The sequence below is a fragment of the Solanum lycopersicum genome, chromosome 6 (assembly GCF_036512215.1).
Source record: "Solanum lycopersicum chromosome 6, SLM_r2.1".
In the NCBI taxonomy this organism is placed as follows: Eukaryota; Viridiplantae; Streptophyta; class Magnoliopsida; order Solanales; family Solanaceae; genus Solanum; species Solanum lycopersicum.
The window spans coordinates 15,986,711-16,011,593 of NC_090805.1; the positions used below are offsets into that span (position 1 = coordinate 15,986,711).

A 24,883-nucleotide genomic window follows, 5' to 3' on the forward strand; every position below is an offset into this window, starting at 1 on the left:
TTGGGATAATAAATGTTGTTGAGTTTTTACAAGTTATTTAATTGATTTTCATTAATGAGTTTAAGTCTTCCGCATTATTTTCTGTTATTATTGGTAAACAAATGGGGTTAGATTGGTTTGTTCACTCACATAGTAGGATAAGTGTGGGTGCCAGTCGCGGCCCGATTTGGGTTGTGACAATTTGCTACTGGTCTTGATTTAAATTGTGATTTGCTTGACATGCCTATTCGTGTCTCTACTCCTGTGGGTGAGTCTGTGATAGTTGAGAAGGTGTATAGGTCTTGTCTTGTGACTTTTGTGGGGAGCAATACTCATGTAGATTTTATTATTCTAGAGATGGTTGATTTCGATGTAAATCTGGGTATGACTTGGCTTTCTCTAAATTTTGCAATCTTAGATTGTAATGCTAAAACTGTGACACTGGCCAAGCCTGGGACAGATCCGTTAGTGTGGGAGGGCGACTATATTTCCACCCCTGTTCGTATTATCTCTTTTCTTCGTGCTAAGAGGATGGTTAGTAAGGGTTTTTTTTAGCTTTCTTGGCCCATCTCAGGGATGATACTTCCCAAGTACCTTCGATTGAGTCTGTCTCGATAGTCCGTGAGTTTCTGGATGTGTTTCCTGCAGACCTTCCTGGTATGCCACCAGATAGGGATATTGATTTTTGTATTGATCTAGAGCCAGGTACTCACCCCATTTCCATACCCCCTTATAGAATGGCTCCGGCCGAGTTAAGGTAGTTAAAGGCCCAACTTCAGGAGTTGTTAGGTAAAGGTTTTATTTAAACAAGTGCATCCCTTTGGGGTGCTCCTATTTTATTTGTGAAGAAGAAGGATGGAAGTTTTCGGATGTGCATAGACTACAGGCAACTGAATAAGGTAACTATTAAGAACAAGTATCCTATTCTTCTCATTGATGATTTGTTCGATTAGTTACAAGGTGCTTGTACTTTCTCAAAAATTGATTTGAGATCTGGTTTTCATCAATTGAAAATACGGGCAGCATATGTGCCAAAGACTGCTTTTCGAACCAGGTATGGGCATTATGAATTCTTAGTAATGTTTTTTGGGCTTACGAATGCCCCTGCTGCTTTCATGAGCCTGATGAATGGGACTTTTAAGCCATATCTGGATCTCTTTTTTATTGTGTTTGTTGATGCTATACTGATATACTCAAAGAGGAGAAAAGAACATGAGGAGCATTTGAGAATTGTATTGGAGTTGTTAAGAGAGAAAAGGCTTTATGCCAAATTCTCCAAGTGTGAGTTTTGGCTCGATTCAGTGTCCTTCTTGGGGCACGTGGTTTCTAAGGATGGAGTGATGGTGGATGCATCTAAGATTGAAGCAGTGATGAGTTGGGTAAGACCAACTAATGTTACAGAAGTAAGGAGCTTTGTTGGTTTAGTTAGCTACTACCGTCGATTTGTCAAGGGATTTTCTTCTGTTGCTTCCCAATTGACAAATTAAACTAAGCAGAATGTTCCATTTGTATGGTCGGACGAATGTGAAGAAAGCTTCCAGAGCCTCAAGAGCTTGTTGACTACTGCACCAATTCGTACCTTGCCAATGGAAGGTAAGAATTTCATTATTTACTGTGATGCATCTTATTCTGGTTTGGGTGCAGTGCTAATGCAAGAGAGGAATGTAATTGCTTATGCTTCGAGGCAATTGAAAGTGCATGAACGTAACTATCCGACCCATGATTTGGAGTTGTCTGCAGTCGTGTTTGCATTAAAGCAATGGAGACATTATCTATATGGGGTTAAGTGTGAAGTCTATACAGATCATCGTAGTTTACAGTATGTTTTTACTCAGAAAGATTTGAATTTGAGGTAGAGGAGGTGGATGGAACTACTGAAGGACTATGATATTACTATTTTGTATCACCCAGGAAAAGCTAATGTTGTGGCAGATGCTTTAAGTAGAAAAGTAGGGAGCATGGGAAGCCTAGCCCACTTACAGGTTTCTAGACGCCCATTGGCTAGAGAGGTTCAGACTCTGGCTAATGACTTTATGAGGCTGGAAGTACTAGAGAACGGAGGATTTTTCACCTGTGTTGAGGCAAGATCTTCTTTTCTTGACAAAATTAAGGGAAAACAGTTTACTGATGAGAAACTGATCCGAATTCGAGATATGGTATTATGAGGAGAGGCTAAATAGGCAATAATTGATGAGGAAGGCGTTCTGAAAATTAAGGGAAGGGTATGTGTGCCCCGTGTTGATAATTTGATTCACACTATTCTTACAGAGGCTCATAGTTCAAGGTATTCTATACATCCTGGTGCAACCAAGATGTATCGTGACCTAAAGCACCATTTTGGTGGAGTAGGATGAAGCGAGACATTGTTGATTTTGTTTCCCAATGCCCGAATTGTGAGCAGGTAAAGAATGAACACCAGAGGCCCGGGGGAACACTTCAGAAAGTGTCCATTCCTGAATGGAAATGGGAAAGAATTGCAATGGATTTTGTGGTTGGTCTTCCAAAGACATTGGGTAAATTTGATTCTATTTGGGTAATTGTTGATAGATTAACTAAGTCTGCTCACTTCATTTCGGTCAAGGTGACTTGCAATGCAGAGAAGTTAGCCAAACTCTGTATCTCAGAAATTGTTCAATTTCATGGGGTTCCACTTTCCATCATATCAGATAGGGGTACACAATTTACTTCTAAGTTTTGGAGAACATTGCATACTGAATTAGGTACTAAGTTGGATCTTAGTACTGCATTTCACCCTCAGACCGATGGTCAGTCTGAGCGAACGATTCAGGTGTTGGAGGATATGCTTCGTGCATGTGTGATAGAATTTGGTAGTCATTGGGATAACTTCTTACCCTTAGAAGAGTTCTCATACAATAATAGCTATCACTCAAGTATTGATATGGCCCCATTTGAGGCACTGTATGGGAGGAGATGTAGGTCTCCTATTGGGTGGTTTGATGCTTTTAAGGTGAGACCATGGGGTACTGATCTTTTGAGGGAATTGTTAGATAAAGTAAAATTCATTCAGGAGAAGCTTCTAGCAGCTTTGAACAGGCAGAAAGAATATGCAGATCGAAAGGTTAGGGACTTGGATTTTATGGAGGGTGAACAAGTCTTGCTGAAGGTTTCACCCATGAAAGGGGTGATGCGGTTTGGTAAGCGAGGTAAGCTTAGTCCAAGGTATATTGGTCCATTTGAAGTTCTGAAGCGCGTGGGCAGGTGGCTTATGAATTGGCATTGCCTCCAGGACTCTCAGGAGTGCACCCGGTATTTCATGTGTCTATGCTGAAAAAATACCATGGGGATGGAAACTACATTATTCGTTGGGATTCAGTTCTTCTTGATGAGAATTTGTCTTATGAGGAGGAGCCTGTTGCTATTTTAGATAGACAAGTCCGCAAGTTGAGATCAAAAGAGATTGCATCCATCAAGGTTCAGATGAAGAATTGGCCAGTTAAAGAGTCCACTTGGGAGAATGAGGCCGATATGCAAGAAAGATATCCACATCTTTTTACAGATTCAGGTAATCTTTCTCGCCCTTTCTTTTCTTCTTGTGATCGTTCGAGGACGAACGATGGGTAAATTGTTATCTATTGTAACAACCTGTTTATTTGGTTCGAGCAGTAGAAACATTTTTGATAAAAACTGACTGGGTCGACGGATCACGTGACGGATCGTCATGGTCACGACGGACCGTAATGGACTCCGTCATCCCACACTTATGTAATTTCTTCTGCTGCTCTCCTTATTACCCTCGACGACAGGTAGGACGAACCGTCATAGGCATGACGGTCCATCGAGCGTCTTCGTTCCAACACACTTCAACTCTGAAATCTGGGTACTGGGATCAACTCTCTGAACTTCACGACGAAACTGCAGGACGGACCGTCATAGATACAACGGACCGTCACAAGTTGCGTAACCTCACTATCGAAATTAACTCTCTGAACATTATGACGGACCTGCAGGACGGACCGTCGTAGATACAATGGACCGTCACAAGCTGCGTAACCCCGACTTGGTCAGACTTCCGCTAAAAGTTTAAATGGGTATTTTGGACTATTCATGATTATAATTATGAAATTAGTGGGGTAAGTTTAATAATTTACTTACTTGGGGGTGAAAGAAGATAATAAGTAAATAAATAGTGGGTTATTTTTATCATAATGGATTATATGATAATTAGGGTAAAAGAAAAAGAATCTAGAGAAGAAAAATAAAAAGAACAGAGAGGGAGACGAGCGAGAAAGAGAGAGAACGAAGAGGACAGCAAAGGCATTGGGGAAGTAGCTTGCTTGATCACGATTCTTCGGTGGAGGTAGGTTATGGTTTATTTCTATGTGATAGATAAACTCTAAATAGTGATTGATATGTATTGGGTGGTATTGTAAAGTCTTCTATATGCTTGATTGTGTGTTTGTATGTTGTGATTGTGTAATTGTGGTGGATTAGAATGATGAGACTGTTGAATCTTCAATCATAAATCCTCTCTATTAAGATGACGCTTTGACATAAAGAAGACTTGATAAAAATAAAATAATGAGATAAATGGATCGGTGTGTCACGTTCTGACACGGTAATATTGGATCGGAGTGTCACGTTCTGACACGGGAATATTGGATCGGAGTGTCATGTTCCGACACAGTAATATTGGATCGAAGTGTCACGTTCCGACACAGGAATATTGGATCGTAGTGTCACGTTCTAATACGGAAATATTGGATCGTAGTGTCACGTTCCGACACGGTAGTATGTGGGATCGGAGTGTCACGTTCCGACACGATAATAATAAAGAGAATGAATCTTGAATTATGTTAATATACTCAAATTCGAAGAATCTATTTCCCAAATGAGTATGTGTGGAGGCTTGATTCCTCATAGGTGTGCTTGATGTTGTTGTCAATGGTTCTTGTACTTGTTGCTTGTCACCTGTTAAGTATTATGATTGATTTTATATTATTATTCAGTATATATTGCTTTCTCTTTTGAGTTGGCCGATGATACCTACTCAGTACGTGTTCCTTATACTGACCCCTACTTGTAATTTTCTTCTTTATTACTTGTGGAGTGCAGCAAGCGTGCCATCGACTTTGACTCGTCCTCAGCTCTAGCCAGTCTTCAGTACATTAGAGTTCAGGGTGAGCTATTATTCCTAGCTCGTGCTGGATTCTCTCCTCCACGTCTTGATGTCTTGAAGTTCGGACATGAACCATCTTTTTACTTATTTTAGCTTCTTAAATACTCTTAGATTTAGAAATTTGAGGATAGATGTTCTTGATGTGATGACTTTCAGATTTTGGGGATAATAATTGATAAACTTTAGAAGCTTATTTATTTGGTTATATTAATAAGTTTTGGGTCTTCCGCATTATAATTTGTTCATTATGGTTGAAATATTGGTAAATGTTGGGGTTTAGATTTGTTGGTTCGCTCACCTAGGAGGATAAGTGTGGGTGCTACTCGCGGCTCATTTTGGGTCGTGACAGGATGTTATAGCAATTTAGCATTCAAATTAGGCAGTTCATGCTTTTAAGGTAGTATATAAGATAGATAGACAAATAGAGATAAAATATAGAGGAATAGTCTGAAAAATACTTCAATTTTGGCCTAAATTGTTGTTACGATACCAAACTTTATGGATGACCTTTTACACCTTGCACTATTTTATAATGTATTTTAAAGGTATACACATGCCCACGTGGAAACCTTACTAGTTATAATGATGCAATATATTTATGATGTCCATGTGAGAACATAGATACCTTTAAAATACACTATTAAATAGTGCAAGGGGTAAAAGATCCTTTCAAAAGTTCGATATTGTTACAACAATTTCGATCAAAATTCATATATATTTTAGACTTTTCCCCCTAAAATATACCTAATCCCCACTTGGACCACAACTGATCCAATTCGAATTACTTTTTAAATCAAATATAATCCATTTTTCCCCTTTATTTTCTCTCACAATTATTCTTTTTTGAAGTTCTTCTACAAAAATTGTCTGTCATTTCCGAAAAATTTTATTATGTATGAGGCACAACTAGTACTAGTTGTATGAGGATATTATTTAATAATTTATATTCTGATTTATGGAACCCATATTGTTTTTTCATTCTTTGCATTTTTTTTCTTACTCTTCTCTTTCCTCTGTTTTCTCATTTTATGTTTTTTCTAAATCTTTTTTAAAATGATATATGAAAGCAAATTATGTTAAAAAAAAGTTCATATTTTTATTCAGATAATTAAAGGTTAACAGTATAAAAAAGATCGAGTTAATTATCACTTATGTCGTGAAAATTGATCACTAAAATTATTAATTTTTCTCTCATTTTTCATTTATCATACTTTAAAAAATTACCTTCATGTTTCATACTTGTTTAAGTTCTAATTTTAGGACTCATTCAAATATAAGAATCATTCAAATATATATTTAAAATTTAGAAAACATGTTAATATAATTTAATTTTTCAAGTCACTTTTTATTTTTAAAATTGTAATTAAATACATTAAAATATGAATATCATTTCAAATATTTTGTTTTGCAAAAATAAAACGTGACCCCTATGCTCAACAATAATTTTATTTATTTCAAACACAGTAAAAAATATATTTTGAATTCTAGAGACGGATGTCAAATAATAATAATGATAATCATGTTTCTTATGCTCATAACCCCTTAATATTAATGTGCAATTTTAATAACAATTGCTTCACTATTTTTTTACAAGTTTCATATATAGTTTTAATTGTATTTGTGTTAAATATTCATTTTACTAAATTGGTCTTACTAATTATATTTTAATTTTTAAAATTTAACTATTGATACTTATGCAATTCAATGGTAAATATGATAATTTTTAAATATTTTTTTTGTTAAAATAAATAAGTAAAAAAATAAGTTATTATAACTAAATGAATTTCAAAATAGATTTAGGAAAACAAAAGAAAATAAGAAGAAGAAAAAAAAAGGGAAGAGAAGGGTATGAAAGAGAAATCAAAGGCAAAGAAGAAAACACGGATTCAAGATTGGGATATAAATTAATAAAATAATATGCTCATACAAGTTGTACTAGTTCTGCCTCATACATTTTTAAAAAAAATCATTTCACCATTTTGGTTTGCTTGCTACTCACTTTTCACTTTGCTCTTCATCTTCTTTGTCTTCCTTATTATACCGTCATTGTCATTGTGAAAAGAGAAATTTTATTTCTTGAACTGTTAGAATTTCATTTTTTAAAACAATAAAGGTGTGACAATTTTTTAAAAAAGAACATGAATTTTTTTGGTTTCACATAACTTATTATTTTATGTCCTAAATAAATATTATATTTGTATTTTTTTAAGCGATGTGAAATTGATGAAAAGCTGAAGATATCACAAAAATGTGCGTATAAGATAGTTGATGTATGAATGTAATACGCAAGAAAATAAGAGTAAAAAGTTGTATTGTTACTATAACAATCGCAAAAATTGTTTTTTTAAACATACGAGGTGTAATTACTGTAATCTCTCTGTCAGTTGTTGAAAAAATTATTACTTATTGAATTTTTTTAAATAACTTAAGTAGTTGATGAAAAAATCACTTAAATTATTACAACGATTTCCTTAACTTGCAACATTAAGTTGTTGCAATAACTTAAGTAGCTGATGCAATAAATGCTTAAGTTGCTTTACTAAATACCTTAAATTGATGCCACAACTTATGTAATTGATGAATTAACTGCTCAAGTTTCTATACTAAATTTCTTGAGTTGCAGTCTTAAGGTGTTGCAACTATTTAAGTTGTTGCGCTGCTCAAAATCCCTTAAGTTGCTATCTTAAGATGTTGCAGTGGCAATTACTAATGTAAATGCTTTATGTTGCATTTTTTAGTTGTTGCAACAACTTAAATAATTTATTAAACAACTGTGTACGTAGTTCATGTAGTGTTAATTTCGTAAGTTAAAACATCAAAATCTTGTAGTAACTCACTCATTTGTTTGCAAAAAATAAATTTGTGCACTATTTCATCAGTTATAATATTGTATTTTCTACTTTATTGAAGATTGAGTTTATTTTAATTTATAATTTCTATTTTATCTCATCTATGTGGATAAAATGGCCAATAGAAAGAAAAACATTAAGTCAAGTAATAGTCCTCAAAAATCTATAATAATTAGTTCACAAGCACCAAGAGAAAAAGAATCACAAGCAACAACATTCATTAATAAATTTACATTGTCTGGCACATTGACATATAATGAGGTAGGCTTTATCTCTAGACATGTAGATGAGTATTCTGAAGTCCAACAATAATTAACTAGGGAGAGATCTGCAAAAGAAATAGAAGAATATATAAATGATAAGAATCCCCTACTGTCGGAGATGATGATCAGGTTGGTGATGTTTTGTTTCATTATTAAAAGAACAAAACACCTTAATTATAGGCTTTTACTTTCATGTTCTACCGTCGAGTCTCCTCATGGCAGTCCTTCAACCGATGCTATCGTCAAAACTATCAATTTTTCAGAGTATGATTTGCATAAACTGATGGACAATCAGATTCTTTGATTTGATGATGATATTGTTCTCTTTCGTGTATGAAAAAAAATTTCCACGATTTAAAAAAAAAACCTCTTAAGAAAAAAAATAGAATTTTTTTCCCAATCTAGTATATTTGAAAAGGTTTTAGACTTGCTCCATGAAATAACTCTCAATTTCATATGAAATTGGTATACTAATTTCTTTGATGAAAAATTACTAGTGATGAAAAAAGCGCTTTTTGACTTAACTATTACGGCATGCGATTTGTTTTAATATGAAAGAATTTGCAATTATGACAGACTTAAATTGTCATAGTTCCCTTAGTGTTTCCTAGTTTATAGAAATCATCTAAGTCAACTAAGGTTATCGAGAGGCGTAAAAAATTGCTTGAATAGTGCAAATCCCGATGTGCTTACTTCGCCCTCCACTCATTCAGCCAGGCTGCAAGCACACCACGTGCTTGAACCCCTTTCGGATTTGCTCTTCCACTTGCTTGAGTCAAAAAATTGAAGACTCAGATGACTACTCTATTGCAAAACATTCAACCTTTGATAAGGAAGTCTGTGGAAGATTCGAAGGCACCGATATAGAAATCCGTTGAGGTGAAGGTCGAAGATATGCATCGAAATTGATGCATTCGAGCTTAGGATGTTTGAGAGTCCCCAGTTTGGGCCTATTGTTGATGTTGCTATTCTCTATATGGTGTTGGAATAACTCTAGGCTGATATTGACTCATTGTTTGGTGACGATGAACCTCCCCTTGACCCCCTCTTTTGCGGCTTGAAAATGTACCCATACTTCTGGAACCACCAATGATACAGAGGAGGAGAGACGGGCCAAAAAGAGGGAGAGGCATATTTTGAGGCCACAGAGCAGCAGCCTGTGCTAGATGATAAGTTGCGCTAATGGAGAGAGAGGAAGTTGGCTGCTAGTGCATGATGTGAGGCTAAAATTATATATAGTTACCTCATATTTTATTTTTTAATTATCTTTTTTGAGCATAAATTTTATGAGTTATTCTTATGTTATATATTTTATTTTTAAGATTAAAATTGTGTGAAGATGAAGAAATTTGGAGCATAATTGAATTAAAAACAAGAAATCATAAAATAAAATTAAGCAGACACCTTAATAGATTAATTGAATAAAATAATATAATATACTATTATAAGTGGGAAAATCTAAAGTAATGAAGTTAAATTACCATTTTGCCCTTTTACTAAATTAAAATTGGTTTAATGATTTAACTTAAATACAAATAATTTTAATTACATAATGGCAGAATTTAAGTCCTTTAGCCCTTTTATAATTAAATTATTATTATGATAATGGCAGAATTGTTTTTTAATACGTATTATAATTGTCATAATGAAATAATTTGAAAAGTTATGATAGATAAAAACAATGTAACAATCATCATACCATACCATATCATTCATACATTATATTATTGTTGTTTTATTTTTTCTTATCATATATAATCATATCATATTATATAATTGTTATTATATTTTATATTATAAGTGGGAAGATGTTTTGTCTAAAGTTGGATTAAGAAAAGACCCTTCAATTTTTTAATTATCATTATCATATTATTATAAATAATAATTAATTATTATTCTATAAGTGTGAAACTATTAAAGTTGAACGACATTTTAACTCGTCAAGAAATCACCATTAATGTTGAATAACTTTTTAATTCTACAAGAAATCACCATTATAGTAGAATTACTTTTAACTCTTCAAGAAATAACTATAGATAAGTCTCTTGCATGTTGTCGTCTATGACAGTATTGTACATTTGAATTATGTTTAGAGAGCATAAAACTTTTATCATAGTATGTTTTTTCAAGCCTTTTTTTATATTTATATTTTATTTTTTGCTTTCATTCAAATTATTTTCTTAAATTGATCTAAATGTTTAATCTCTCACATGAAAATATACTGCTAAAATTTTGTTTCATGAACTTATGATGCAATATTTTTTCTCAGGCATAAGCCAAAGGTGATTCTTTGGCAGACCATTGGATACAACTTTTAGTACAAATTGTGCCAATACAAATGAGGCATGAGACATGTCTCTCCAAAAATTTTGCATTCTTTTGCATGATTATTTTTTAAAAAAAAATTTTATGCATACAATTATTATATTTTTAATTAGATTTTAATAACTTAATGCATGCGTATTTTATAAAGTAGAGACTCCTTGATATTTTAATTTGAAACAATGACTTATTGAAATTTATTTTTCTCCTATCTCCTAGCTTCCGAGGTAAAAAGGATAACTAATGTTTCTCTCTCAATAACATAGAACAGAAAAAATTGAGAAAATTTCTGAAGAAGACATATTCTAACAAATGAGGTAGTTTAATTTAATTTGAAGGAGTACTTCAAAGTAAAAAATGTGAATAATAACGTAAGAGAAAAAATAGGGATAAAAGTTTAAAATATGAAAAGAAGTATGAAAAATAACCATGAACAAACTATTGAAATTTTTTGTTCATGCTACTAAGGAGAATAAACACACTATGTAATTTGAATGTAATATGGAGACAACATATATACTTGTTAAAAGTATATATAGTAATTCAAACTTTGGTACAAATTGAGAAGGTGTGTTATGTGTATATTGTCTCTTTCTTAGAAAAGTAACAAACTAATATAGTGTAGGTTTCGACCTAATAACATAAAAAGGTAAATTAATCATCACATTAAATTTTGTTGTCCAAATTTGTCAGATTATCTCAATATCTAATTCTTTTACATTTACATTTTACAATAAAGAAGTCATTTATATAGGTTGATTGTTTATTTATTTCATTTATATTTTTGTTAAATCATATTTGAAATTCTTCAAAATGTGATTTTAATAGTTTTAAAAAAAATCATTTTTAATGTGATTTTACTATAACTTCAACCATATATAATATTTTTGTGGAATTTACTTGCAAAACATGTGTCCACGACTAGTATTTACATATAAGGGCAAACAAGACTGAAAATTGAGGAATTTCAATTTTGATGTTTGCTGCTACCACATGGCAGCAAGTTAATAGTAAAGAAATATGTTAGAGGTGGCCGCACCATTGTTCACGCAGTGAAGAAAAAGAATCTAATTCCTTTTGGTTTTGGACTCCCAATTTAACTTGGCTTAGTAATTTTATTTAGAGTTTTCTATCTCTCGAAATAGTCCACATAAATAATTATTTTGGAGACAGGAAGATCATTGTAGGAGATACTTTTTAGTGTTCTCCTCTTCTTCTTCTTCTTCTTCTTAGACAATATTATAAGCTTTTTGTTTTTTGGTCTTTTGGGATTATTTTGCAAATTCTTGGCAATTTAAGTTCAGAAAGTTGGTTTATGCAATTTCACTCTGAATTTCAATTCGAGATTTCGGTTTTCATTTATTCTAACTTAGAATTCATTAATTCTTTTAACTTAACTACAAGTTGTAAATTCTCAAGCATGAGTAGATAAATCCACAATAAGGATTGTGAGAACAATGAATAATTAACAAATTATGAATAATAACTAAATAATTCTCTAATAGTGTTCTTGAATACATTGTTAATGTTTTCATTCAGAAGTCTTTCTAGGGGTGACCAATGCTAGAACTTGCCTCGTTCTTACTTGACCTTACCAAGAGGGTAATGAATGAGAAAAAGATATAAAAGCAGATATTAAGTTAAAGATTTGTTGCTATCTAATATAGTCTGGCTTGAATCAATTGAAGTGAGGGTGAAAACCCAACTAAATTGACATGATAACTAATATGGGGTTAAAGTAAGGGCTAGTAAAGCACGCATTTGTAAATTTACCAAGTTGCTAGTGAAAGTCCCAATGATGAATACATGAAATAAGAAATATATAAATTACCAGCCTTGCATGTAAAACACAAGGATATGATTATTGCGTTAACATCTTGTGGGGAATACGTATACTCTAGTTTCCATCTTATATTGATATCTGAAATTATGTATCTTGTTTACTTGTTACTTAATAGTTCAAATCAATAACCTGTCATCTATTCAAAAATACCACATGTTTACTTTTGTTAGAAATAGTTTGAATAAATATGATAATAGTGTCTTAAGTTTAAGTCTTAATCATATTTCTCGTGGGATCGACCCCAACATGCAAGGTGGGTTGTTTATTTCAAAACGACATCTTATACTTCTTTAGAGATGTGTAATTTGGGAATACCAATGCATTTTCATCTAGGAACACTACTGATGGTGTTCTCCTTATTATTCTGGGCGATACCGAGGGTATCTCTCTTGTTTATTCAATGGGTTCGAGCTTGTCAGACCCACCTGCTTCTTGATGGTTCTTTCACGCTTATGCACCATAGTTTTATTTCACCCTATGTATTACATTTCTTTGTGAATTGAGGGAAATGGCATCATATTTTTTGGGTGGTGAATGGATCATGGGTGTTAGGATGAAGTCTTAATAACCCAACTCACAATTCTTTCTTGGAATTTTCTTGCATGTTTTCTTTCTCCCCAAGGAACTATTTTATTTCTATTTAACCAACATCTTTAACACAAGTATAAGTGTAGAATCAAAATAAAATTAAAGCATGATGGGACAAGAGCACGAAAAGTTGTACCCTTCAAAATTTTCATATGTGATATATATGTGTGCTTGATAAGTTGAATTTATAGAATCTTTGTATGACATTATAAGAATCAACTAGAAAAAATAACTTAAGCTATAATGCGAACCGAATACATTAATGATTTGATTGCTAAACAAGCTGACATGTTTGTGTGAGGTCGTTTGTTTATTCATATAACATGTGCCAATCTATAACTTGCCCCGTTGGTCTTGCTAAGATGATTTAGAATGAAACTGGGAAATGGTCATAGACCATTATTGATAATGAGTCCACTTAAGCCTAAAAGAAACCAAATGGAATAAATGTTCCCTTTGATGCAAATGTTTGATCTTAAAAAATACCATTTATTTCAATACAGCCAACTCACTTTCCGTAAAAATATGTGTGCTCCTAGTGTTTGGTCCCTCCTTGGACATTGTGTACCCCAACTCAGGCTAAAAACCCAAGTTGAGAGTGGCAACTTCAAAATTTTACTTTAATTTTAGCCCTAGTCCCCCCAAGACATTATTTTTAAAGGGTTAAGTATTTTAGTCTTTCAAATAGTTTCATGTCCATTAATGATGAAGTTTTTTCTGACTTTATGGACTAAATGAATATTATTTTAGATTTTTTGAAACTTCATTTGGAAATTCAAAACTATAATTTTTACTTTCTTAAGTTCAAAACTATAAGTTTATTTCCTCGACTTAAGAGGCCTAAATAATGTTAATTTACTTCTTCCAAACTTAAAAAGCCTAAAACAATATAAAAAAATGATACACTCAAATTAAACCTCCCTAAAGAAGTATAAGTGGTCGTTATCAAGTAAAGAACCCAACTTGTATGTTGGGGTTGATCCATGAGGAATATCGTATATAATTACCTTTAACCCACAGTTATATTGGTTTGATCAAGGTATTTCCCAAAAAAGTAAATAAAAAACAAGGGGGTGGGGGTGAAACAAATTACTAAGATTATGTCATTATAAAGTAAGAAAGTGTTAACTTCGGTTGTTATCAAGATGAGAGATAACTAGGGTTTACGTGTTCCCTAAAAGCTAATAATGCGGTAATCCTAGTAATAGCAATTCCTTCCTAGTGTATTACATGCAAAGTAATAAGTTATATATCCTTAAATACTTGGTCGGTCATCTATAGAATTTCAGCCCGCATCTTTGTGCGACTATTACTAACCCTTACCTTTATCTCATATTAGAAATCACATCGATATATGGCTTAGTTTTGACCCTCGCACCAATCGACAATAGAATATTAGATAGTATCACACTAAATCTATGTTAACATTTCTTTTCTTATTAACTACCTCCTTGGTATGGAAAGTATGAACAAGGCAAATACTAACATTTGCAACCGCTAAAAAGACTTATAAACGAAAGAATTATCAATGAATGCAAAACACTATTCGAATATTGCTGAATTACTATTCATACATTTTTAATGCTCATGGTTCCCATAACCCTAGTTGTGGTGTTTAGGTGCCTATAATCACAAGAAGACTTCATTATTTAAGATGAAAGAATTATGAACTTACATAATGAGAATAATAAACCCGGAATTTCAATTTAAATATCAACACCAAAATCTTAAAAATCAACTTTATAAATCAATTGGTTCTTAGGTTCGCAGAATTAATCTCCAAAGTCTCAAACTAGAACAGTAATAATACCATCCAACCCAAAAAAACGAGGTTTACATGCCCTATTAATCAGAAACTAACTCCGAATTAAAAAGGAACAAAACAAGGAATGTTTGTTCAGACGCACGTCTGGAATCTATGAGACTGACTTATGGGTTGTCAATGGATATACGGTCCTTACGTCCCTTTCGTTAACCAGGACCTAGAGAATATTTCATAAAAAAAACATACCCTCTCTGAATCAAACAATGGACCAACAGTACGGTCCGTCAATCAATCAACGGTCCGTCAATTACCCTATGTGAATCCATACATAGAATATTCAAAAATCAGGTACTAGATCCCTCGCAATATCATTCTATGGTTTACCATTACGGTCTGTCAACTGATCTACTTATCGCTAATGCTCGTCGTAGTTCTACACTTGGTCACATTTTCTTGATTACATCCAATTCTTGGTCTGCTCAATCACCACCTACGGGGCGCCAATAAATCTACGATCCGCCGATTGCCTTAATTGATGGCGTTTTCTGCACTTTTTTAGCTTTCTCTTTAATTTTGCACCTAAACATCTTTCCTGCAAAACATGATGCAACATGATTGAAATCAATACAAAAAGGCTCTAGACACACACAAATCTTAGATTAAATTCATTAGACATAATGTAAACTATCAACACCCTCAACTTAAATTCATTGTTTATCCTCAAGGGATGCACTACGACTCTGACCGACACCTGTATAGAAGCAGGAAATTCAAGTTCAAACAATCACGTGGCTATGTATCCTGACTCTCTCTTTTTATTGTAATTCTGTGTCTCATACTTGATAAGATAACTCATGCAGATCATAACATGACACAGATTGACCACTCAGCAACCACCTTAACTTGTTTCCTATCATCGAGGTACCAATTCTCCAAGAATATAATTAACAATTATACCTCATAAATCAAATGACCTAGTCTAGAGCCTCACTTAATGAATAATGATTAAAATAATGATCACATACCTAAATTAATGTTATTAACTTGATTTGGAAGTGTTAGTGCATAAACGTCATGAAACGACAATGACGTCCGTAAACTAGTAAAATTAAACTAGTAGGTGTCCTTAGGTCTTGTGAAGGTTTGGGAGTGTCGTATGAAAGGTAAAATTGAAAAATATTTTAAATAGGTAAAACAATATTTTTAGGATCAAAACGTTTGAGTGCGACCTCCGAAGGACCACCTTGAGGACCCAAACATTTGGCCAGTTGCCCAATGTTAAAGCACAATGAGTGAAGGAGCATGTCCTGTTGCGGACTGGATCAACTAAATTCCAAATGTTGGCCCTCATCGCGGACGTTGTTTCAGACTCTTCTGTCCCAAAATTAAATTCCATAAACTTCAAGTAACACCTCTGTGACGCGGATTTGTTCCGCAACGATAATTTCGAAAATAAAAGTCAAGTTTGACTTAAGTAAAAGGTCCATCAAAAAGAGGGGTGTTTTGGGTATTTTTGGGCTTAGTATAAATTTAGTAAAAGTCATTTTCAACGCATTCACACAAAAAAACAAATCCCTAACATAAAATCCAATTGCTCTCACCTCTCTCTAAATTCATTCTCTACATAAAACCTCCATTGAAGGACCTTGAAGCTCCAAGAAGAGAACCAATTCTCAAAGGTTTCAAATCAATTTCATGGAAAATCTTCATTAAGGTATGGTCTCTTTCACTCTTGCGATTCCTTTCCTCAAGAGATCCCTTCAAAGATGTTTTTCAAATTCCGCAAAATCTTGGGTTTTTCTCTACACATGGGTATTCTTTGAAATACGAAATTATTAAGCAGTTGTGATGAATTATGATCACTTGAGGTTGTTTAGGTGTATAGTTATGGATAATTTTTGTTGTTCACTTGAAATTCACTTGGATCCATGTTCTTTCCCAATTTCATAAATCTTGGATTCAATATGGTGAATTCGATGAAGATGATGAATATATCAATTGTTTGTATTGATGTTAGCTATGTTGTTACTTGATGAATTACCTTATTTTATGTATTTTTAGGTTATTGAATTATAAATTTCTATGAAGGGAAAGAAGGTATGAATACTGGTTCTTAATTGAACTCATATATGAAAGATGAATTACTTAAATTGTATTGATCCTATATCTATTGTGTTGTTGTGGTGTTGATGACATGGTTTCTTCATCCTTAACCCTATACACTTGAATTAGCTATGAAGTATGTACGGATGTTATAGTATGATTGTTATATGACTGAAAGGTAATTCACATGAATATAATGAGTTGTTAAAGTGAAAGGCTTTCTCACTAGCTAGTGTTTCTAAAGTGAAAGGATTCTTCTCACTTATGAACTTTTATGAGCTATTATGATAAGATGTTGACATAAGAGTCTAGTAAAGGCTAATGTGAACTAATGTGATGACTAAGGAGGATTACTAAAGGGAATAAATGGTTAGCACCAAAAGGTCCTGTAAATGAGATGGGGTTCTCACTTTTAGAAAGTCCGGCTCCCCAAATGGGTTTCCTCACGTTTAGCAATTCTGAATTCCCAAGATATGTGTTGTCTCATGAGATGAAAAACCCACGTTTGGCAATTTAGAGTTTGTAGTAACAATCTCCTTGACCCTTAACTATGTTCCCACATAGGACTCTATATTAGTGGATCCACCTAGATAGCTATGCACGAAAGGTTACACCTTAGGCCAGTGTTTACCCTCTCTTTTTAGTGTGGGAGTATAACACCGGATTTCATGTATCTCACATGGTATAATGTCGGTTATTCCAACATCTTTCCCTAATTTAATATTAAATGAATAAAGAAAATGTAGGAACTCTTACTAGGGCTTTTATTGAGAAGTTTGTACATAGTATTAGGGAAGGTATGATACTTCTCTTACACATTGCACTTGTGGGATCCTAAGATATGGTTCTAGTAGTTTTCTTTTGTGATTATGTTTATTACGAATTATGTATATTAAGCTATGTATGATCTTTATGAATATGGGAAGTAAATGAAATATGAGATTATGAATGTATGTATGAATTAGGTCACTTAATATGATACTTACCTTTAGATAGGGTTATGAGATTTTATTCTTTTCATTGCATAAACATTTCTTGGGTTGTATATGTTGGTATTATATTATGTTGGGTTGACTTATGATGCTTAACTTATGTGAATACTAGCTTTACTTGATAAAAAGCATATTTTGTCTAAAATGTACTTTTATGCATGTTTTAATGGTTTTTATGCATAGGAGCCATAGTCAATACGTGTGATGTATTAACATATATTTTCTTCCCTTTTCCCAAACAATGTAGGTTTGGGGTGTTGATGAGTCGAGTCCATTTCTCAAGGATACTTGGAATATTTTCTCCAAGATGGTGAGTCCTCAAGACCTAGGATAATACCCTATGTTCTAGGTTTTTAGTTCTTTAATTATGTTGGAAGACATTGTTGTATTTCCAATTTCTAGACTCCATATTGATGTAGGGTTAATTTCAAAATTTCTGTACTTCTATGGTTAGTGCCACATCCAGGTTTAACCCCTAGACGTAACCGGCGTCGTCATCCTCTTTGAGGACTAAGACTAGCTTTTTTATTTTACATCATTGCATTCATTGATCGAAAACATGAAAAATATAAAAACTTTTTGGTACATTTACTTGGATGTTTATATACACCCCTACATACATATAATATATTCATATCGAGTATACATAGACCCTTCGTATAAGAAGATTACATAGTCTTCTATTTTTATTGCACATACTTATATATAGAAGATAGAACAATAGCCTTAAAGATTGTCTCATCTAATACAATCTAGACAATCGTAGCAATTTGAGCATAACTCTAAATCAATGTAAAGAAGCCACATATAGGCTTATACAAATCGTGCTCAAATGAAAATAGAGTGAACACAAGAGTCTTAGAAACAAAGCAACTCCATAAGCTAGATAATGGAATCGCCTCGGAAAGTGAGGACCTACCCTCTTGGATGGTAGTGAATATCCAAGTCTTCTTAAATTCATTCAAATGAGCCTTCAACGATCGGGACCTTAAATGTTTGGAAAAAAGAAAGAAAATGGGGTTAGTATGCCACTTGTACTATGTATGAGACCATATGCACATATAAGATCAAAACATGCTAAAAAGGGATATTTAGTTAAACCATGCCATTTTACCATTTAAAAAGCCTTATACATAGTCAAACAAGCCATACCAAGCAACAAGACATACTTATTAAAAGTAATCAAGTAATATGCATGTCATACTAGAACCCATAACCTACTACGACCCTATCATCAAGGAATAACATCACAAGCATGAATAATACTTAACCATATCATAATAAGCAAGACAAATACCCATGAATCCTCATCAAGTCAACAAGTGCAATTACCAAGCAAAGCCCCTTAACCTTACTCAAGCAAGTAGGCCCAACAAGAAACCATAACCAATATCCAACTTCACATAATATAATCTTTAAGGATACATAACATTATACTTTAATAATATACCCCAAATACATGTTAATAAGGAGAATTATCATCATATAAAACCATTTATATTGTAGCATCAACATATTGTCATCGTATAAATCATTATCATATACATACATAACATCAAATTCTTAAAGCTTCATTCGAGGCAAATTAGTGCAAGTCATAGGTAGAGTCCGATACCCTACCTAGGATAAGTAAAACCTCTCAAGTCACCTTTGTTAGTTTATCCTTTTTTAACTCATTTTAGTTTAGGGAATACGTGACTTAACCGGCATAGACCACAAGAGCTAAGTGTGGAATCCGGTGTTGTAAAACCTTATACCAATGGAAAATAGTCTATCGGCCAAAGTAAAACCAAACATAAACGTAGCTTTCTAGGTGGATCCTCTAGCTAGTGTTCATATAGGGGCAAAATAGTTCAAGATATAAGAGACAAGTACATTCCCATTTAATGCCACTTGGGAATTGGGGCCTCCTCTGATGGGAATATACTGGATGAGTATTCCTCTTTTGGAAGTAACCACCACATGTAGAACTATAGGGTGAATCTTCCTCTCTGGAAAGTCATCACCTCCCATTGTAAAGTTCACTCGGTGCTAAGCTAAGTCCCTTTATTGAAATGTCTTTTTATCTTTATTAACAATCATAACTTAGTTTAGGTCATATGGTCCAGCCCTTGTCTAATCATTCATCATCATAACTCAATAAGAATTGTATGAGTATAATCCTTTCATTACAATTCATGTAAGTGCGGTTAACACATTTCATATCACTTTCATAATAAGACATATTGATAAGCATCACATTCCTTATAACTTTTACATCTTAATCAACATCACAACCATAATCAAGACTTTTAAATTCAACATCATGCCACCCTATCAATCCTAAATAAGTCATACTTCAATACAACAACATGATTCAACCAACCTTAATCATAAATTGAAGTAACGAATAAGGATTATAAGACTCACCAAGTCTCCTTAATTTCTCATCACCAAGGTCTTACTATCAACCCTTAATTCAACCCAATTAGTTCATAACATCAACGTAATTCAATAACCAACATTTGCTATACTTGGAAAAGTATTGAAAGATCCTTGAATGACCCTACCTAAAATGTTTGGGAAAAAGGAAGAAAAAGGGGATAGTGCGCCACTTGTTCTAAGGATGAGACTATATGCACATATAAGATCAAAACATGCTAAAAAGTGATATTTAGTTAAACCATGATACTTTACCTTTTAGAAAGCCTTATACATAGCCAAACAAGAACCACCAAGCAACAAGAGATACTTATTAAAAGTAAATCAAGTAATATGCACGTCATACTTGAATCCATAACTTACTACAACCCTATCATCAAGAAATAACATCACAATAATGAATAAGAGTTAACCAAATCATAATAAGCAAGACAAGTACCCATGAATCCTCATCAAGTCAACAAGTGAAATGATCAAACAAAGCCCCATAACCTTACTTATTCATGTAGCCTCAACAAGAAACCAAAATGATGTCCATCTTCACATAATATAATCTCTATGGTTACATAACGTCATACTTTAATAATATACTCTAAATACATGTTCATAAAGATAATCATCATCATATAATACCATTTACATTGTAGCATCAACATGTTATCATCATATATGTAATTATCATATACATACATGATCTCAACTTTCTAAAGCTTCCATCAAGGCCGACTAGTGCAAGGCATAAGTCCCATAACTGTACCTAGGCCAAGTCAAACCTCTCAAGTCACCTTAGTTATTTTACCATTTATTATTAGTTTAGGGCACACTTGCCTTAACCGACATAGACCACAAGAGCTAAGTATGGAATCTGGTGTCGTAAAACCTTAAACCGATGGATGGTGGTCTACTGGCAAAAGTAAAACCAAACATAAACAAAGCTTTCTAGGTGTATCCACTAGCTAGTATGCCTATGGGGGCAACGTAGTTCATATCTAAGACATATGTACATTCTCTCTTCATACCACTAGGAAATTGGGGTCTCCTCTCATGGGAATCTATTGGATGAGTATTCCTCTTTGGGAATTCAACATCACATGCAGAACTTTAGGGTCAATCTTTCTCTTTGGAAAGTCATCAACTCCCAATGTCAAGTTCACTCGGTGCTAAGCTAAGTCCCTTTATTGAAATGTCTTTATTAACAATCATAACTAAGTTTAGGTCATAGGTTGTAGAACTTATCTAATCATTCATCATCATAGCTCAATAATAATTGAATGAGTATAATCCTTTCATTACAATTCATATAAGTGAGGTTAACACATTTCATATCACTTTCTTAATAAGGCACATCGGTAAAAATCACCATCCTTATAAAATTTACATCATAATCAACCTCACAACCATACTCAAGACATTTAAATTCAACATCATACCACACTATTAATCCTAAATAAGGCATACTCAAACACTACATCATAATTTAGTCACCCTTAATCATAAATTGAAGTAAAGAATAAGGATTATAAGACTCACCAAGTCTCCTTCATTTCTCAGCACCAAGGTCTTACCATCAACCCTTACTTCAACCCAATTAGGTCATAACAACATAATTCAATAACCGATATGATAATAAGTCTAGGAGATGTACTATTCCATAATTCAATACTAAATCAAAGCTTCAGACAAGATACTTAGGTCAACTACCATAACTTTGATCACTTCTCAACAAATAGTATGAAAGACAGCCAATCACCCTAATTTATTCATGATTACTGTAAGAACATAATCTAATAGTAATTCAACCAATAATTAAGTCAATTGAATCAAATACAATCTAATTCATATCAAGATAAAACCTAAGGGTTAAGGGTTAAGGTCATCATCTACAATCTTGACCAAACAATCATGATATATCATAATTAAGTTAGAAGTCATGTTAATATTTTCATATTATACATGATAAAACCATAAACAAATCAATTCATAATATGATTTTCGAGATTGAGAAGAACCCACATGAAAACTTGACTTTTGAAAATACTTTGAAGGATAACTTTGAAGAAAGAAGTCTCAAAGGTGAATTAGATCCCATAACATAACGTTTTATGAAAATTTGATGGTGAAATAACCCCTTTACAACCCCAAAATCTCCCCCTAGCTTGTCTTCAATGGTGTCTTCAAATAGAGAGACAGAGAAGAGAGAAAGAAGACAGTTTATTTTGTGAGTTGTGTTAAGTCTAATGGGGTTGGGGTAATTATATTGGGTGTTAATTAATTAATTATGCTTCCTTAAAACCCTAAATAATCACCTAAATCCCTAACTAATTAAATGAATCTAACTTAAAATGTGCAGGGAAATTGCAGGCCGATCGACGAGACCACAATCGACACATTATTGGTCCATCGACGACCATGCCTCCCTCTGTGTTGCACCCTCGTAGTTTTGGTCAGAGAGTTTTGCAGGCAAGGGATCCATAATTTTGAATAAGTGTTGGTCAATGGGTGGCATCGATTCCCCGTCGATCCATACACAATCCGTCCTTTGTATCTCGTGGTGGCACACTACCCAGGCATTGTTGCCTCCTACGTGCTAGGGTCCTCCTCAAGGGAACTTGGTTTGTCCTTCGAGAGTCATACCTGGAATTTTTGACCATGAATCAACTTTAATACATGTTATAAACCCTTCCACCATTTTTCATGCATTTCCTATTCCTAAAAGCTAGTCAAATAGGCTAAGGCACACTTGTACTTCCTTGAACTAAATTTCTGAATGTCATGGATGTCATTAGATATTTTGGTTTCTAAGCTTTCGAAATGACATATATTAATTATAAGGGTACTTAAAAAAGTGTCTATACCTCAAGATACATATTTTAGGCTTTAAGACACGTGTTGGATTTTCAAAATGTTATAGTTAGATGGTATGTTGTGAAGAAGTTAGTTTCTATTTTCATATATGAAGTGAAGTTGAACTTCCAAAGTAAAATTTTGAAATTTTCCACACTTTTTATTTGATGTTACATTCTATGACTAATGCTAAGAGCTTGTATAAGACGTCTTCGAGGTCGAATATGCCAGTTAAACTAAGGGGTGCTCTCCAGTCGTGACACTAGTGCTCTCACTTCAAACAAAATCCTCCGTGTTGACAGAATGAGTATCATTTTAAGTACACGTATATATTTCAACACTTAGGATCAGATGTAAGTTCAAGTACAGTTAGTGCTCAATGCCATAAGGCTTGCCCTTATTTTCACTGCTTAGACTCTCAAAACTAGACTTTAGGATCACTATAGGACTTTCTTAGCTTGTTACTGTCATGACCCGCAAGTACACCCTAGAATTTAGGGCATCCTTGTGTTGTCACACGGAAAATGAGACTTCAAGAAGTTCCATCCAATCCTCTCATATCATTTATTGCATAATAAACATACTAAAATAGGTAAGAATTTAAAAGTTTCTTCACACGAAGAACTCTTTAATAAATATTACACAAGTAGAAGACTTTCATTTAAAACATTAAATCTTTTCAACATCTACCTGAACCATCTAAACTTTAGAGTATAGAACACTTGGGATCAGTCCCATATAAGACAATAAGATAAAGACTATGACATAAGGGACATGTTGATATTTTCCTCGAATCGATGAGGACTCACCAATACTTTATCATAAAGGCCTTAGATACCTATCCATCCTCCATGGCATGTGAAGACTTCCAATTCCTTACAGATTAGTTAAAAAGGGAAAAGAAGGGGTTAGCACATTCAATGTACTAAGTATGGAAGCCATGCAAAAACCATTAAAAAGGGACATTTAGTAAATAGCATGCTTTTCATGAATTTCGATTAAAACATCATAATATAAGCATAAGAACGACATTTATCAACTTAGAAAACACATAAGCAATCATTTAAGCATAAAAGCCACATTTTAGGAACATTATAGTGAATTCTTTTCACTTCACTTTAGACATCTTCTAACATGTAATTATCCCACTTAAAGCTATCCTAGACTCACTTAAGAAACACAAAGAGAGACTGCCCATAAAACCTCTATAGTCATGCATAAATGATCCTGAAGACTACTTATAATGAGTATCATACACACTTACAAGACATCAACATAAAAAAAAGGAGAGTCTCCTACCAAAGGTACTCACTTGAGTGAGTTTTGAAGCGAACGCCCATACAATCCCTTACACACACACTTAAGAGATCCTATGGACTACCTAATATATAATCATCGTCACTTAATGCATAAACATATAGATGATATGACATTTCCTTATCAAATGCTATCAAAAGACTTACTTAAGTAGGTCAAGAAGATAAAGTCCATGATTGACCTCTTCAAGACTACCTCAATAATCCTTAAGACTTCCTAAGCAAGGATCATGTCTACATAATCAACATCTTCCCTAACTAGAGTCATTCTTAAGACATATATAGGTAAGATACGAAGTTACCATTTTTATGCCCCTTCATGCCTTAACTAGACAACCTTTAATTACTCTAGATAAGTACTACTTCATTTAACATACTTCCATAATTTATGTCATTGCATTTATTCATCCATCACTTAAAGGACATTCAAGTAATGGTCTTTGAAAAGACCGAGGAACCCA

The 24,883-nt window shown here is 33.4% G+C and overlaps 1 protein-coding gene across 1 annotated transcript in view; it reads left to right on the top strand.

Moving 5' to 3' along the window:
• LOC138349243 (uncharacterized) overlaps positions 1-24,883 on the top strand; it is a 37,977-nt gene that overhangs the window by 5,196 nt on the left and 7,898 nt on the right. Inside the window, exons 4-8 of the mRNA XM_069299559.1 lie at positions 398-513; positions 1,476-1,572; positions 1,624-1,723; positions 2,329-2,380; positions 3,346-3,502. Coding sequence (XP_069155660.1) covers positions 398-513; positions 1,476-1,572; positions 1,624-1,723; positions 2,329-2,380; positions 3,346-3,502 — 522 coding nt within the window. The remainder of the gene's footprint in view (positions 1-397; positions 514-1,475; positions 1,573-1,623; positions 1,724-2,328; positions 2,381-3,345; positions 3,503-24,883) is intronic.